Source organism: Psammomys obesus, unplaced genomic scaffold, assembly GCF_907164565.1.
Source record: "Psammomys obesus unplaced genomic scaffold, mPsaObe1.curated_primary_1811, whole genome shotgun sequence".
Lineage (NCBI taxonomy): Eukaryota > Metazoa > Chordata > Mammalia > Rodentia > Muridae > Psammomys > Psammomys obesus.
Genome location: NW_026585895.1, coordinates 17,807,281 through 17,822,404, shown reverse-complemented (window position 1 = coordinate 17,822,404; position 15,124 = coordinate 17,807,281). Strand labels below are relative to the sequence as shown.

General features: G+C 37.0%; 1 protein-coding gene across 1 annotated transcript in view; it reads right to left on the bottom strand.

The window, feature by feature from the left end:
• Scn1a (sodium voltage-gated channel alpha subunit 1) overlaps positions 1-15,124 on the bottom strand; it is a 145,086-nt gene that overhangs the window by 47,353 nt on the left and 82,609 nt on the right. The window contains exons 3-10 of the mRNA XM_055600183.1: positions 12,914-13,032; positions 9,789-9,878; positions 7,984-8,112; positions 6,273-6,364; positions 5,470-5,739; positions 1,999-2,062; positions 1,394-1,535; positions 612-818 (exon numbers count right to left, since the gene is read on the bottom strand). Of these exons, the coding sequence (XP_055456158.1) occupies positions 612-818; positions 1,394-1,535; positions 1,999-2,062; positions 5,470-5,739; positions 6,273-6,364; positions 7,984-8,112; positions 9,789-9,878; positions 12,914-13,032 (1,113 nt within the window). The remainder of the gene's footprint in view (positions 1-611; positions 819-1,393; positions 1,536-1,998; positions 2,063-5,469; positions 5,740-6,272; positions 6,365-7,983; positions 8,113-9,788; positions 9,879-12,913; positions 13,033-15,124) is intronic.

The window sequence follows — 15,124 nt, the reverse complement described above, 5'->3', positions numbered from 1 at the left end:
CGGATACAGTGACCTGTCATGGCAAGATCAAGTAAGCCCTCCTATATTACTCCATACCTCTAGTGATGCTTCTTTGCCTAGCTGTTGCTTTTACAAAAGGGAACATTTAAGTATAAAGGAAATTAAACAACCTCAATAAAAAACATTGTATTTTTGAGTAAAGAAAATAAGAAATCACTTTAGAGAAACAGGTAAACAGGCTTTATTTGACAACCAATTTGCCTGTCAGAAAAGATGGTTCCTTTATGATAATTTTCTAGTGCTAGTCTATTCATCCTATAATTTTTTTTCACTTGAAAAAAAATGCAAAGTTTCTTTTATTTTTGGATTTACTGAAAGTGAGGAAAACGATAGGAGAAACATCTTTTGTGGCTAGTATAGACAGTAGGTGCTGTGACCAGGCTAACTCAAGCTAAAGAGATGATGCACACACAGAAGTCCTTAGAGGAGCTTGCTGTCCCCAGCATCCCCACACACTCTCAGACATCTCTGCCTTCCTTCCACCTTGGTTACAGGACTTTGGCAATGAAACAGTATAAGGGTTGGTACCAGAAAACTAGAGAAGCAATGGTTTGAGTTGTGAGACAAGACCTGTTAGAACTGCTGAGTACCTGGGCAGCCTCCTGCTGCTTCTTAAGTTGCTCCAACATCTGCTGAAACTCTGCCTCCTTCTGTTCAGCCTCCTCCAATGTGGCCTGATTTTGTTCCTCATAGGCCATGGCCACCACAGCCAGGATCAAGTTTATCAGGTAGAATGAGCCCAAGAAAATGACCAGTACAAAAAATATCATGTATGTTTTCCCAGCAGCACGCAAGGTCTAGAAACAAAAACATCGAAAATATTTTTACAATTATGTCAGTAGTGGGTGACTTCACATTTCAACTTATTTGTGTGTCTGGCAGAGCTCTGACAAAAATAACATTTGTGTCCCCTCAGTATTTCTTTAACCTCTATCTCTTCTTTCTTCTTTGACTTAGGCATTGATAGTCATAGAGAGGGATTCTTGGAGTTACCAAGAATAAAAGTTGATGGAAAACAGTGACAATCTCCATGAAAAAGCCTAGCCTTTCATGGCAATTAAGAGACTAAAGAAAGAGATAATACTTGAGTGGGGAGACTGGGCTGAGGAAAGACTTGGCTTTTGTTTAGGAGAAATTGTGTCTAAGAAGAATGAGAAATAGGATTCAACTCATGGAGACACAGAAAAGAATTATTCTCCTTGGCTTTACTCCTTTTAACAGGTATTGTAATCAACAGGACAGAGGAGCCCACATCTCTGGTCTCAAGTTATACTCTCTCTACTATATCATGCTGTGATTTGCATTTCATGACTCAGTTTGTGTTCTTATATGCTTTTACTTAAATGCAGTAAGTATCTCTTCAGATTCTCACCAGTTGGTAAAGATTTTCCCAGAAGTCCTGAGTCATCAGTCGAAACAGGGACAAAAATGCCCAACTGAAGGTATCAAAGCTTGTGTAACCATAATTAGGGTTTCTACCAGCTTTTACACACATATATCCTTCTGGACATTGGCTGCAAATGGGGAAAAAGAAAGTATGACAAGACATTCTGCTGTCTTTTTATTCTGGTAGAAGCCTATACTTACAAAATAATCTAGTCACTGCTTAAAGGACACAAGAGTGTGGAATCCAACTCGCAGACACATTTCCCACCTTTGACATCATAGTATCTTATTAGCTGCTAGGTGTTGATGGTGCTAAGTCAACTTTTTCCATCACTGCAGAGTCTCCAAAGGCGATTTTGAGCTTGATACTTGCATCAGGGAAATAGCTTTACAGATCAAAGTTTTGCTTCTTGCTTTATAGAAGAAACCTTAATATTTAGATAACTTCCCATTTTTATTTATATCATAGTTACTGAAAACTAGTATGCATAAACCTAGTTGCCGTTATCAGTGAATTTCTAGAGAAAGAGATACACAGATATATGGGAACGTACGACACATACTCACATCTCACACAAATGTTCAGCTTACCCTGCATCAGAGCTATTTCCACACAGCAGTGCATCTAAAACACCATCCAGGAAATAATGATATCCTGTTTGAAAAGAAGAAAGTCACGTGATACACACATGAAGTGTGAGAAACACTAAAAGGAGTGTAGGGAAGTCAGGTCCCACTTTCACGTTCACTAAGTGATTTTTAAGAATATTGTATTGTCTACTTAAACACATGAGTTTTTTTTTTTTTATCCCTTCAAATCTTACTATTATATTAAGGATAGTGATACTCAATAGTTTAAGGTTTTCTTAATTGTTAACGTAAAATTAGTGACAACTATAGGTACTCATTAAACATTTATGAAAGGCCATCAGTATTTCCTACTACCTTAGTAAAATAAAAAAAAAGTTTATCATCATCAGAAGATGAGAATATGTGTCAATGGCTTATAGTGAACAATTCACAAATTTTATCAACCATATGAGTACTTTAATAAAATGAGAATATTTCAGAATTGAATAAAACAAGTATTTTTTAAAAATACACAAAAATGTATTTAATTAACGCTGAAAAAAGTAGAGTAGGTGAGCATCACATCGTGTTCATGCTTCCTAGTTCTAATGAGTCCCTTCCTCCTTTCAGTAGCTACTCGAGGAGCCATCCCTGTAAGTCTCCTTGAATGTCCATTTCCTCTCCATCAAAGACCGACAATGAAGAACCCCCCCCACTTTGTGTCCAGTCGATTATACATACCCACAGGAGTCTCAGTACACCCACTATCCTATGCTAGCCATTCATTCAAAAGTATTATTGGAAATAAAGCCACACTCATTATTCCCTATTACTTGTACTGGAATTTTGTAGCCTTTCAACAGAGTTTATTGAATGAATAGACAGGGATGGCAGAAAGAAAAAAAAATACACCAGATTAAATAATCATTGCTGGATTTTTGTAAGAAGGAATACTTCCCAAATGCTAAATTTCCAGAGGAATCCATTCCATATGAGTTATAAAAGACGCAGAACCACACAGAGAAAACATCATTCAAATTTACAAAATGTCCTGAATGTTTTAAACATGAACAGAAATATCGGGCATAGGATTTTTAAGTTTTTAATTGGAATAAAGAGAAACAATTATGGTGATTTGGGTTTACAATTTTGATTCCCATTGTATAAATGGGTTCACATGTTTGAATGGACGCCTGTGTGTATGTGAGGGCACACATGTGCACATGGGGCTAGGGGCCAATGCTCTGCTTTCCTTGGTTGATCTCTGTTTTTTATGACAGGGTCTCTTACAATCCTGAAGCTCACTGAAGTCACCAGAGTGGCTGACTAGGGGGTTCTGCAGATTCACTTTTCTTTGTCTCTGTCTCTATCTCTGGGGCTACATGCATGCACCACAATGCCTAACATTATGTAGGCTATGTGTATCCAAACTCAGATTCTCACGTGTGGAAGGCGAGAAATTTATTGACTAAACCATCTTCCAAGTCCAAAAGAAAATATAAGTTTAACCTAAAGAAAAGATAATCTGCCAAGATGTTTAATATTTGTTTTCCTACCATGCTCAAAGGTGAACCATTTCATATTTACATTTTATTAAAAATAATCTGTTTTGAAAAGCTATAGTAATATTAGTGGAGGTGATAATTCGACTTAAGAGTTAAAAATAAACTCAGGGGAGGAGGACCTCCCCTATCAGTGGACTGGGGAATGGGCATGGGTGTAGAAGTGGGAGGGAGGGTAGGATTGGGAGGGGAAGAGAGAGGGAGCTACAGGTGGGATACAAAGGGAATAAACTGTAATTAATAAAAATAAAATATAATAAAAAACAAAAAAATCTAAAAAAGAAACATACTTTTTTATTTCTTTAGATTATGAGAAAGATAATGTGTAATACATTTTCAGGAACGAGAATGCTTAAACCTTAAGAGATGTCTTTATATTCTGTGTCTGACCTTAAACAAAAGGTGGACAAACTAAAAGTTTTTCAGGACGTTAGTATGAAAGACATCTCTCATCTAGAGATTGACGTTTATTTGAAGACCATTTGCTGGCATGTAACTGAACATCACAGAGAAGAAGGCGCCAAAGCGAGGCATTTTCCAGGTCCACTTTCAAAGAGACTTTGCTCATGTATGTTTTTTTTTCCTTCCACTGTCACTGCCTTGAGAACTATCAAGTAGTGTTAACAACAAACGCTGCAGCGTTCTAGTACATGGGGGCTTGCTCTTCACTCCAGGGCATTACTCTTTACTCCAAAGCTAATCGCGGTCTGGTGATCTGCAAGCATATCAAGGGTCTGTGTTCAGACACTTGATGTTTTTCTTCACCAGCATATTTCCTTTCTAGATGAATCATGTTGTAACTTTCCCTGCTTCTGAAATGCTGCTATTGACAAATATTAAAATTAAAAGAAAGAAGCAGAAAAATTGACTTGGTTCATTTTCCCTTTAAAAAGAGTAAGAATGAGTCACTTATTTTTTCTATTCTTTCATAACTGATTCTTTCAATGTTCAATGATTTGATCTAAATTCTTAAAATAAAGTAAATTCATATAACTTCATTGATTAACCTGGCTTTTCTATTGATGTCTTTTGCATCTAATTGACTTTATTATTTTCTTATTGGATATTGCCTTTCAAGTTGAATATTACTATTTGTGGATCTCACTTGATCCGTTACAATAATAATGAAATAATAAGAATGTTTCATCATGCATTAAGCATTTCCCTGTATCCTTGCACAGTCTGGGTCTCTGCACTAATGTTTAGTGGCCACATCAAGAAAAGGCTTTTCACAAATTGTATCTTCTTTGATTGTTTTAGCTGTCAGAGGAGGAATGCACAGTGATGTATTATCCTAGGAAAATTCTCCCTAACTGAATTCATTTGCCTCCTAGAAAATGATATTCAATGGCAAAACTTAGAATAGTTACCATATTAAACATTGTATGTGTGTAAAAAATGGGTAAGCTGCTTAACAAGATTTTTCTTAGCTGGGCACAGGGTGCATGCCTGTAATTCCAGCACTTGGGTAAGCAGAGGCAGGCAGATCTCTGTTTGTAAGAGGCCAGCCTGGTCTACAAAGCAAGTCCGAGACTACACAGAGAAACCCTGTCTCAAAAACAAAAAAATAAAAAGCAAAACAAAACGAAAGAACGAAACAAAAAAAAATTCTTCTTAAAATCATTCAGAAAGATACAAATGACCTATTATTTAAAGTTCAGGGGAAAGGCTAGAAATGTATTTCAGTAGTACATCAACAGCCCAACTTGGGCAAAGTCCTGGGTTACATCACCAGCATTCTTCTCAAAGAAAACAAATAAAATCCAGGAGAAAAAAAATTCAAACAAAAACATAAGTTTAAATATTTTTAAAAGTCTCATCAGATAATTTTCTAAGTGATGCCAACTTTCTGGTGATCCTCTTAAGTCCACAAATAGATAGGAGGCAGGCAAACTATGAAAGGATAAGAGCACATAATGGTAATTCTTACTTGAGTCTTGAACATATGATTTCCAGTTAAATTCGAACACGGTTTCATTTACAAGTGTGCCATTGTAATCCATAGTTATATTCTTCTGGATGCTGTGTTCCTCGATGGAAGCATTGGTGGGAGGCCACTGTACACACTTATTCCTCAGGTTGCCCATGAACAGCTGCAGCCCGATTAGAGCAAACACGCTGAGACAGAACACGGTGAGTATCATGACGTCAGACAGCTTCTTCACGGACTGGATCAGGGCCCCCACGATGGTCTTCAGGCCTTAAAGAAGGATGCTCATTAAGCATTTGAAGTAATAAGTAAATCCTTCACACTGTCCTACTGGAAACACTTGTCAATGAATAAGTCCCCAAAGCTGTCCGTGGTAGGCTATAAAAATGTTTTAGAGTATTATTTCATTTGAAAATAAATCTTCCATGCTTTTGTAGGCTATTCCTTATTATCTTATGAGTTGCCTTTTGTTAGCAAAGGAAAAGATTGTTTTATACAGGTATCAATAGATAAAATGAATGGAAATTAAAAATTAATACATATAACAGGGGAAAATCCTTAATAACATTGACATTACAGAAATACATTTTAGAGTAGAAATTGCTTGGGTTACGTATTAGAGAGTCTACACATTAAACACAAAGGTTGATAAAACCTGCAAGGACAACACGAGTAATATAGGAAGCACTAAGTCTTCTAATTCTGGGCTTTCTGTAATGATAATGTCAAGCAAAGAGGCTCAGTTGAAGAATTCCCAGAGTTAACTCAATGATTAACCGAATGTGCTCGCATGTAGCTCTCACCTGGGATGACTGAAATTGTTTTCAATGCTCGAAGAACTCTGAACGTTCTAAGTGCTGAGACATTGCCCAGGTCCACAAACTCTGTCACATATCTGTAATGGAGAGTTCACACACAGACACAATAACAGGATGCAAGGAAAGATTTACAGGTACAATTACCTTATGCTTTATACTAATCACTTTTACCTACAATTGCTACAACAGCTTTTAGACTCAATGCTCTAAAATGCAAAGAGCTAAAATTTACCCAGGTTTACAAACTCTGTTACTTACCTATAGAGTTAAGTCAAATTAATTTAAGATCTGGAGGACATTAGTTTTTATCTGGAAATTTCATGAAGCCTGTTTGCTGTTTTTAAATGATAATTACCATTGACTAAATGTAGATTTCATAAAATGCACATCTCTGATGTCATTTGGAAAGCAAGGTAGTTAACACGGTACGTGGTTTGGGAAAATTAATTAAAGGAAAAACAAACCATGGGCCATGGTTTCAGTTAGAAAAGAAATAATACATGAAATCACCCAACAGAATGTATCTGTTATAATAGATTGCCTATTGCCCTACCATTCAAGATTAGCATTTCCTAACATAACTTTTGAATAAGAGTTGTATAAACTAACAGTACAATTTTATGTGGCCATGTCATTACTATTTTATTCTCAAGAATAAAATAAAGAGTAGTCCTAAATGCCACTCTGTAAGTTGTGGCTGAAAAGCATGGCGAAGGATTGCGTATCCTGATTCGATATGAAGTCATACAATGAAGACCGGGCATTCATTATTTACTCCTCTGAAATTATCAGTACTGCCTTTCTTCCTGCCTACCCCTTGACACCTGCTGATGTCCAGCTATCCAGATGGGGCAAGTGGTGTTAAGCCATTGCCCTTCATACCTACTTTCAGCAATTCCTGCATAGCTACCCTTTATTTTCAGCTTCTCTTTCTGGGAAGTAGTTTATCACTAGCAAATGGGAAAAGACAGGAGAGTGGGGGCTGAGCGTAGAACTTAGTGTATATTGAAAAGGTTTGTGTTGAATAAAATAAAGAAGATCATAAAGAGAGAAAGAGAGAAAAAGAAGAATAAAAATTGAGTCAGAAGGGAAATAGAAGCAGAGTGTGTCTGTTTATCATCACTAAATATCAATTTGCTCAAGAAAACAATTTAACAATTTATAATGCATCAAATGCTTTTTCTTGTCTTGTCATCTTATTTTTAGCATATTTTGATGCATGACTACTTGCTTTCTACTATTCTACAACGCTAACAACAACAACAAAAAGAGCCATGGGGGTGGGACAGAGCATGATAAGAAAGATCAGTGCAAGTTTGTGGAACTAGTACAAGTTTTGCTGCTGTGAAGCTTCAAAAACATCCTCCGGGTCCAGTGAGAAATAATGTCTGCTTCTTTATTATGGATGTTTGTGTGAGAAGATTGACATATGTGAAAATTTCCCATAGATTTTTAATTTATATTAAAATTGTTGCAATTGTTCCACATGGAGCTGTGGAATGGGATTGCCCTTCTGACATAAACATTTTGACGTGAATTCAATTGCCTAAATCATACCAGCATGTTTTATCGTTAAAGCAAGCCATTGAAAAACCTGAGCACAGAGAGAACACCAAACTATATTCTCTCAAGTTTCAAAAAAAAAAAAAAGAAAGAAAGAAAGAAAGAAAAAAGAAAAGAAAAAGAGGGCACTTACGCAAATGTAATGACAGTGAAGTCAAGCCAGTTCCATGGGTCACGAAGGAAAGTAAAATCCTCTAAACAGAAGCCCCTTGCAATAATTTTTATTAGTGATTCAAAAGTATATATTCCTGTGAAGGTGTACCTAGGAACAAGCAGCCAAAAGTAACTTAGGATGTTGAAGTTTTCATTTAGAGTACAACAGCTTCATAGCATTCTGTTTGTGAAAAAACATGGATGCCAACAGAAAACTAAGCCACTTGATATTAGGTCCATAGAAATAAAGCACCACATTAATTTAAACTTGGCTTCTGTGGTGATTAGTTTTAAAAGCCAACTTTAGAATCATCAGGAAAGAGAGCTTCAGTGGGTGCTTGGCTTGCTCTGGCTGGCTTGTGGGCACGTCCACAGGGGATTTTCTTGACTGTCTTAATGGGTGTAGGAAGACCCACCTTAAAATTGGGCAGCACTATTCCTTGATTTGGGGCCCTGGGCTATAGAAAATTGGAGACTGCCAGCTGAGTACTAAGCATGAACACCTTTGTTTTCTATCTTGCCCGTGAATGTGATGTGATCAGCTGCTTTAAGCCCCTGACTTGACTTTCTTGAAATAATAGCCTGAAACCTAGAATTGTGAACTGAAATAAATGCTTTCTCCCTTAAGTTGCTTTGTCAGGTGACTGTCTCAGAGCAGCAGAAATAAAACTAGAATAAATTCCTACATCTCTTTATTCCTAGAATAAATGGCCCTACATGAAGGGTCATTTTTTTAAAGTACCATAAGAGCAGTGTGAGAAACGCATGTCATATACTGTCGGTCTGGCTACTCTCTGAAATGGCTTGGCATTGACAGAAGCAGAGCCTCCTGGGAGTTAGCCAGTGAGCTCACAGCTTAGGAAGAAGCATAAGATGATTTTCTAGTAGAAGGGGAAAAAATTGAGCTTCTATATTGTTAAAAAAAAATGTGTGTCATTTAGTTAGTTGTGTGTTTGTGTCTTACATGTTAACTTGAACACTTTCTGAATCTATCATGTACACAGTTTCTTACTTTTTTTTCCTCACAATCTGTCCATTTTCTCCCTGGCTTCCATTTAGAAGCGGCTTTGGAGGGTGGGTGGGTGTTAGGTCAGCAGCCAGAGAGTGATAGGGCTCAGAACATGGGCAGCGTGAGCGTATACAGTAGCTGGGATTGGAACATCCATAGCTCCAGCGATAAGCTGTACCCCTTCTCCCCACTTGTCCCCAGGTATCAAGAGATGGTCAGTATGATTAGAAATGCTTCCAGAACTTTAACTGTATTCTGTTTAGCCCCCAATCAACTGTTTCCAATACTCCTGAAACTAATGATTACACTCAAAACAGATATGAATGACTGATGGTAAAGAGACTCAATGTGGTTTTTAATGTAGCATTTACAGCTCAATATTTTTGATTCTTTTTTAGCTTGCTTTCACTTAATTTAAATATTTTTGATTCTTAACTAACCAAATTAATGTGAAATAAAAGCCCAGCATATATCTTGTCTATCTTTCTACAATTATTTCCATTGCATTATTTCTTCAAATACTGAATCCTAAAAGAAAAGTCTTGAGTTCTAATAGATTTCTGTTAAATACCAACTACAAGGGTAAAGGGAAATGCTAGATCCGACACCAGCAAGCCTGGGACCCAATGAGTGTTGTCTGATTGTACAATTATGCCTATAAATGACTTTAGCAAACATGCTCTCCAGTTTTATTTAAAGGATTCATTGAGACATAGGTTTTAAATCTCAAATACATGCACATGAATAAATATTTAAAAATATATAATTGAACTTACTCTACATTCTTTGTCCAGTCAGGAGGGCTACTCATTGTCATAAACACACAGTTTGTCAAAATAGTGCACATAATTAACATGCTGAATAATGTAGGTTAGTGTTAAGGAATATACAAAAGAAAGTTCATGTCTTATATTTAAAAAGTAGTAATACTGAAAAAACCCAAACTACAGTTCAACAGGACTGATGGATAAGAGTGTGCATGTGTTTCTTAATCTCCTTAACTTTCACTTCCTTCACCTGGTAAATATGTCTAATAATGTGACCCCTACAATTTCAGATTAAATGAGCATATGGGGGAGTCAGAAGAATACAAGATGCTATTGCAGCTGTTTTTAAATCAGGGTGATCACCTTCCAGAGAGCTTTGGGGGGAGTCTATTCTTTATGAGTGCTTTATTTGCATGTACACCTACATGCCAGAAAATGTAGGTTATAGATGGTTGTGAGCCACCATGTGGTGGTTGCTGGGAATTGAACTCAGGACCTCTGGAAGGGAAGACAGCCAGCTCTCCAGCCCCAATTTGCAACATTCATGAGCAGAAAGCATTAATTTGAGTTAACTCACACAATTAGAATAGTAAATTCTTAAGGCAGGTACATTTCTGCAATACCAAAATTTCTTCATTGATGGATAGAATTTATGAGCAAATATGCCTTATGGTCAAGGCAGAATATGTTGCAAAGCTCTGGGTTGCAGTGTTTTGAGTGAGTTTATGCAAACTCACAGCATTTGATTGGATGAAAATGGGACACCCTTGAAGGTCAAGCCTCGTCAACACTTGAGAGTAATAGAAATTCCACACAGCAATGTGCTCTTGGGACAGTCCCTTATCTTCTGTGTGCATTCATCTCCTTATGGCTCTGCCTACATTAAAACACGGATGCTTAGTCGTGGACAGACTTTGTTGTTTGTAAAGAAGCTAATGCACGGAAAAGGCCTGGAAGCAATGCCCTGAGTGGTAGGTCGAATGAAGAAAATGTAATGAAGTTTTAGCTCTGAAAGTGGCCTTAATGTTACAATATTAATACAGATATTAGATAAAATAATTCATCTGTAACATTCAGACTCACTCAACTGAGCTCATATGTTCTCTAGCTGTTTTAATCTTCAGTTTTACATCTGATAAATGATGTTTTAGTAAAATTGTCCATCATATTTCTCTAAACTTATTGAACTTAAGGCAATTCTTTACTTTTTTTTTTGTGGGGGGGTGCTTTATGACCATGGTATTTTCAAGAAATACAAGCTAGTGGTCTTGAAAATGAAGACACAATTTTATCTATTCAGTTGATTCCTTATGGTTAGATTCCTTATTATTTTGTCAAAAATAATGCATTGATGATCTGTATTTCCTCTTGTATTAAGTCAGAAGAATAAATTTTTATTTATTTTTATTTTTGCTGGTGATAGTAAGTTTGATCATATAATTAAAATAATAATTACAAAAAAGACCAAACTTTAAAAGCGCTGTTTCCCCCTTTCATAGTTCATAGTTATTTTGCATTTCTTATATTGAAATTGTGTGAAGTCCTTATCATAAATAAATTCTCAGTCCATAGTTTCTGCGTATCAGAATCTGGGTCCTGCAGAAGGTGTGTAAAAAAAAAATATGTGAGAAATCCCAGAAATAATAGCTAAACCCTGGAAAAAAATAGACGTTTGGCCCAGGATCCTAAAAACCCATGTTTTCTGCCATAAGATCAGGTACTCTTTCTACTGCTGTTGATGGAATGCACAGAACATTTCCGTAAAGTGTAAAGAAAGTTTTCATCAAATGACCACATGATGGCACTAGAAATACAAACTAAGATAAAAGTTTTTAAATGTTAAAACAGTGAACATAGAATTTTTTATATATGTTAAATCTTTTGTTTTAAATAATAGCCTATTAACAGTATTAAAATATTATTTGTAATCGACTAAACTCCAAAAGAGAATTATTTTTACTTTTTTTTTTTTATTGTTTTTAACTTTTGTTGCTATTTTTCTTTTCTTGTTTTTTGGTTTTGTTTGTTTTGTATCTCCTTTTGTTGGTGTAGTCCTGGCTTTTATTTTTTTAAGCTTCTTATATAGTTATTTTTGTGGTAGTGGGGAGCCAGTCAAACCCAGGGCCTTGTCCTTGCTCAACTCTGTAGATTTTAGAATTTAGGGTGTTTTTTTTAAATGACTTTTGATACTTGTAATAGTATTTTTATGTTAATTATGACCAAGGCCACCAAGAGAAACTGTCATAAGTAAAGTTTTTCACTAATCAATACCCACATCAGAACTCAGTTGCAAAAACCATTGCACTTGGTGGGAACCACAGAGCCAAGCCCCGTTTTACCTTTTAAAACAGTTTCGACTTGTCATAACATCATGAGTCTGTACTAAACAGTTAGTATTGTGGAGTCATATTCAGTGGCTTAAATATGATATTTAGCCAATATTACTGCATTTCATAAACACGATCAGAAAAGTTGAAAAATTAGCTAAGCCTGAAATCTCTTATAATTTTTTTATATGCTTTTAAGATCATTCTAAGGTCCATTAAAATGGTTTATATTGAATCTGTGACTAACCTGTATTTTACTTTGAAAGTAGATTTTTTTGTTGTTATATAATTTCACTGACACTCCTATGCAACTCTGTACAAAGATAATAACAAGAAATATGGTTATTTTGCATAAAACATAGGGAACTCGATACATACAGGGTTGCTGGTATTAATTGTCCACCTGACAGAGCCTAGAATCACCTTGAAGACAGGCCTCATTACATGCCCGTTGGGAATTATTTTGACTGCTTTGTTAATGCAGATGGAAAGACCCAGCTACTGTGGCTGGCAGTGTTTCCTGGCTGGATTCCTGAAGTGTAGAATAGGGTTCAGGGCTGGAGGTGTGCCTGAGTGGTAGAGTGATTGCCTGCCTGAGTGGTAGAGTGATTGCCTGACATCTCTGAGGTTCTGGGTTCAATTCTCAGCACTTCGAAATAGAAAAAGAGATTTGTATGACTAACGAAAGATGCTAGATGAGAGCTATAAAGTGTATACATATTTCAGAAATACAAGCTATGCTTAATTACACATATAAGCATAAGACACAATTTATACAGTTACCATAAATCACTTGCAAAAGGATATGAGTGTACCAAAATCTTAATAGCTATTTTCCTAAGAGGGTTGAAGGGAGTTAAAATGTACAGGGCGGAGGTGGCACTGAACCGGAAGATGGCCTTCCCTTTATTCAATACTATAAAGGTCTGCAAGATAGGAATAGACACGTCAGTATAAATCCGTCTTTTTGTTTTTCTGTGAATAATTCCAACTTGTACAACCAGGACAATCACATTTGATGTGCATGATGACCATCAGCTCTCTCTGGATCATTTATGTCCAACAGAAGAAACCTACGGCGATTCTTGCCTTCCACCACACACTTACCTGAGTCTGTACACCAGCCAGGAGAACATCCTTGTCTTAAGATTTTAAGTGCATTAGTTAAGCCAAAATTTGACATGGGGGCACATTTCATTTTCATTCTAACATTCCGAAGAATTCCTTTCCATCATGATTTGTTTGCCTAGATTTAATGTCAGGAAACTTAATCCTGTAGAATGCAAAATCACTCAACAGAACTGGACGTTTTAAAAATAAATATCCCTTCACTCTTCGTGCTTATAAAATAAACATTATCACTCCACTGGTAATAGAAAATGAAAAAAAACAGCTGCCGTTGAACCCACTCGGGTTAGATGGACAACGTCCAGTCATTGATTTCTGGAGGCAGAGCTCCTGAGAGAGGATCCTGTTGGCCAGGAGTACTAAATTCTGTGCAGGAATATCTGAGGTAGCTGACACATTGAATTCTAATCCCACTTGACTCCCACCTGCCTGGAGGAAAAGCTCAAAGTCCCCGGAGAACTCCGGATCCATAAACGTGAAGAGAGTCCATCCCAGAAGTTAGACTCACAGTGTGCAGAGGGGAGAAAAGATTCACCATGCAACGTGGCAGTGTGGCACGTTCTGACACAGTCCTTCTAAGGCCTTTACTGACAGACTTCCTTCCTAGGTGGGAGGAAGACTCTGGAATCCTTGTGAATAACATACCAAAGAGAGAGAATTCTAAGGTTTTTATTTATTTATTATTATTATTAAATTTCTAGGTATGGGGAATAGAATTAAGGCTTCCTGCGTGCTAAGCAAGTGCTTGAGCATAAGGCTGTATTTTTAGCTTAGGATGTACATGTGTGCATATGTGTGTGTGTGTATATGTGTTGAATCTGTAACCAGAGTCTTATACAAGTGATCCACTACTGAATGATGTCCCCAGCACAGTTTTTATAATGTTCATGAATCAATTCCTGAAAACTTTTTAAAAGCTATTCTGTGCCTTTTGTTTTCCATCTGAAGTCAAGAATTGTTCTTTTAAGGTCTGTAAAGAATTGTGTCAACATTTTGATGGGAATTGTATTGTATTTGTAGTTTGCTTTCTGTAAGATGAAGGAATGGCTAACCAAAGACTGGCCCTACTTGAGACCCATTTCAGGGGAGAGAACCAATCTCTGAGATTATTAATGATGTTCTGCTATTCTTATAGACAGGAACCCAAAATAACTGTCCTCTGAGAGGCTTCACCCAGCAGCTGATGGAAACAGATGCAGAGACCCACAGCCAAACATTAGACCTCAGGGAGTCCCATGGAAGAGTTGGGGGAATGACTGAGGGAGCCAGAGGGGTCAAGGACTCCCCAAGCTGACCTACAGAGTCAACTAGCCCAGGCCCATGGTGGGGGGTGTATGTCACAGAGACTGAACCACAAACCAAAGAGCATTCATGGACTGGTCCTAGGTCTCCTGAGAATTAATGTACCAAGACCTGCTAGTACCCATGCGGAGAAGGAGAGGGAAAAATGAGGGGGAGGGATGTGTTAGGGCAACTGACAGGGGAGGAGGGAAGGCTGCCATCAGGATGTTAAGATAAATAAAACCTAAACCCTAAATTTTAGCCTTTCAATGTGTATCTGCATGGATCCCAGTAAGCTTGGCATGCTCTACAACATGCTGTTTATTTTCTACTAAGAATTTTCCGTTGTATTTTTTCTCCACATTTAAATTTCAGGTCACTAACCAGTTCTTGATTTCATTTTTTACCTATACATCAAGATTTTCAAGTGGAGCAATCCTTTAACACAGAGTTGCTGCTGGAAAATAGCATGTTGTATCTGGCATTTAAGGAGAAATGTCCTAAATATGCTATGAAAATATCCTTTAACCAGTTCAGGTCTTTTAGTCTTTTCTGTGCTGTGACACACACACACACACACACACACACACACACACACACACACACACA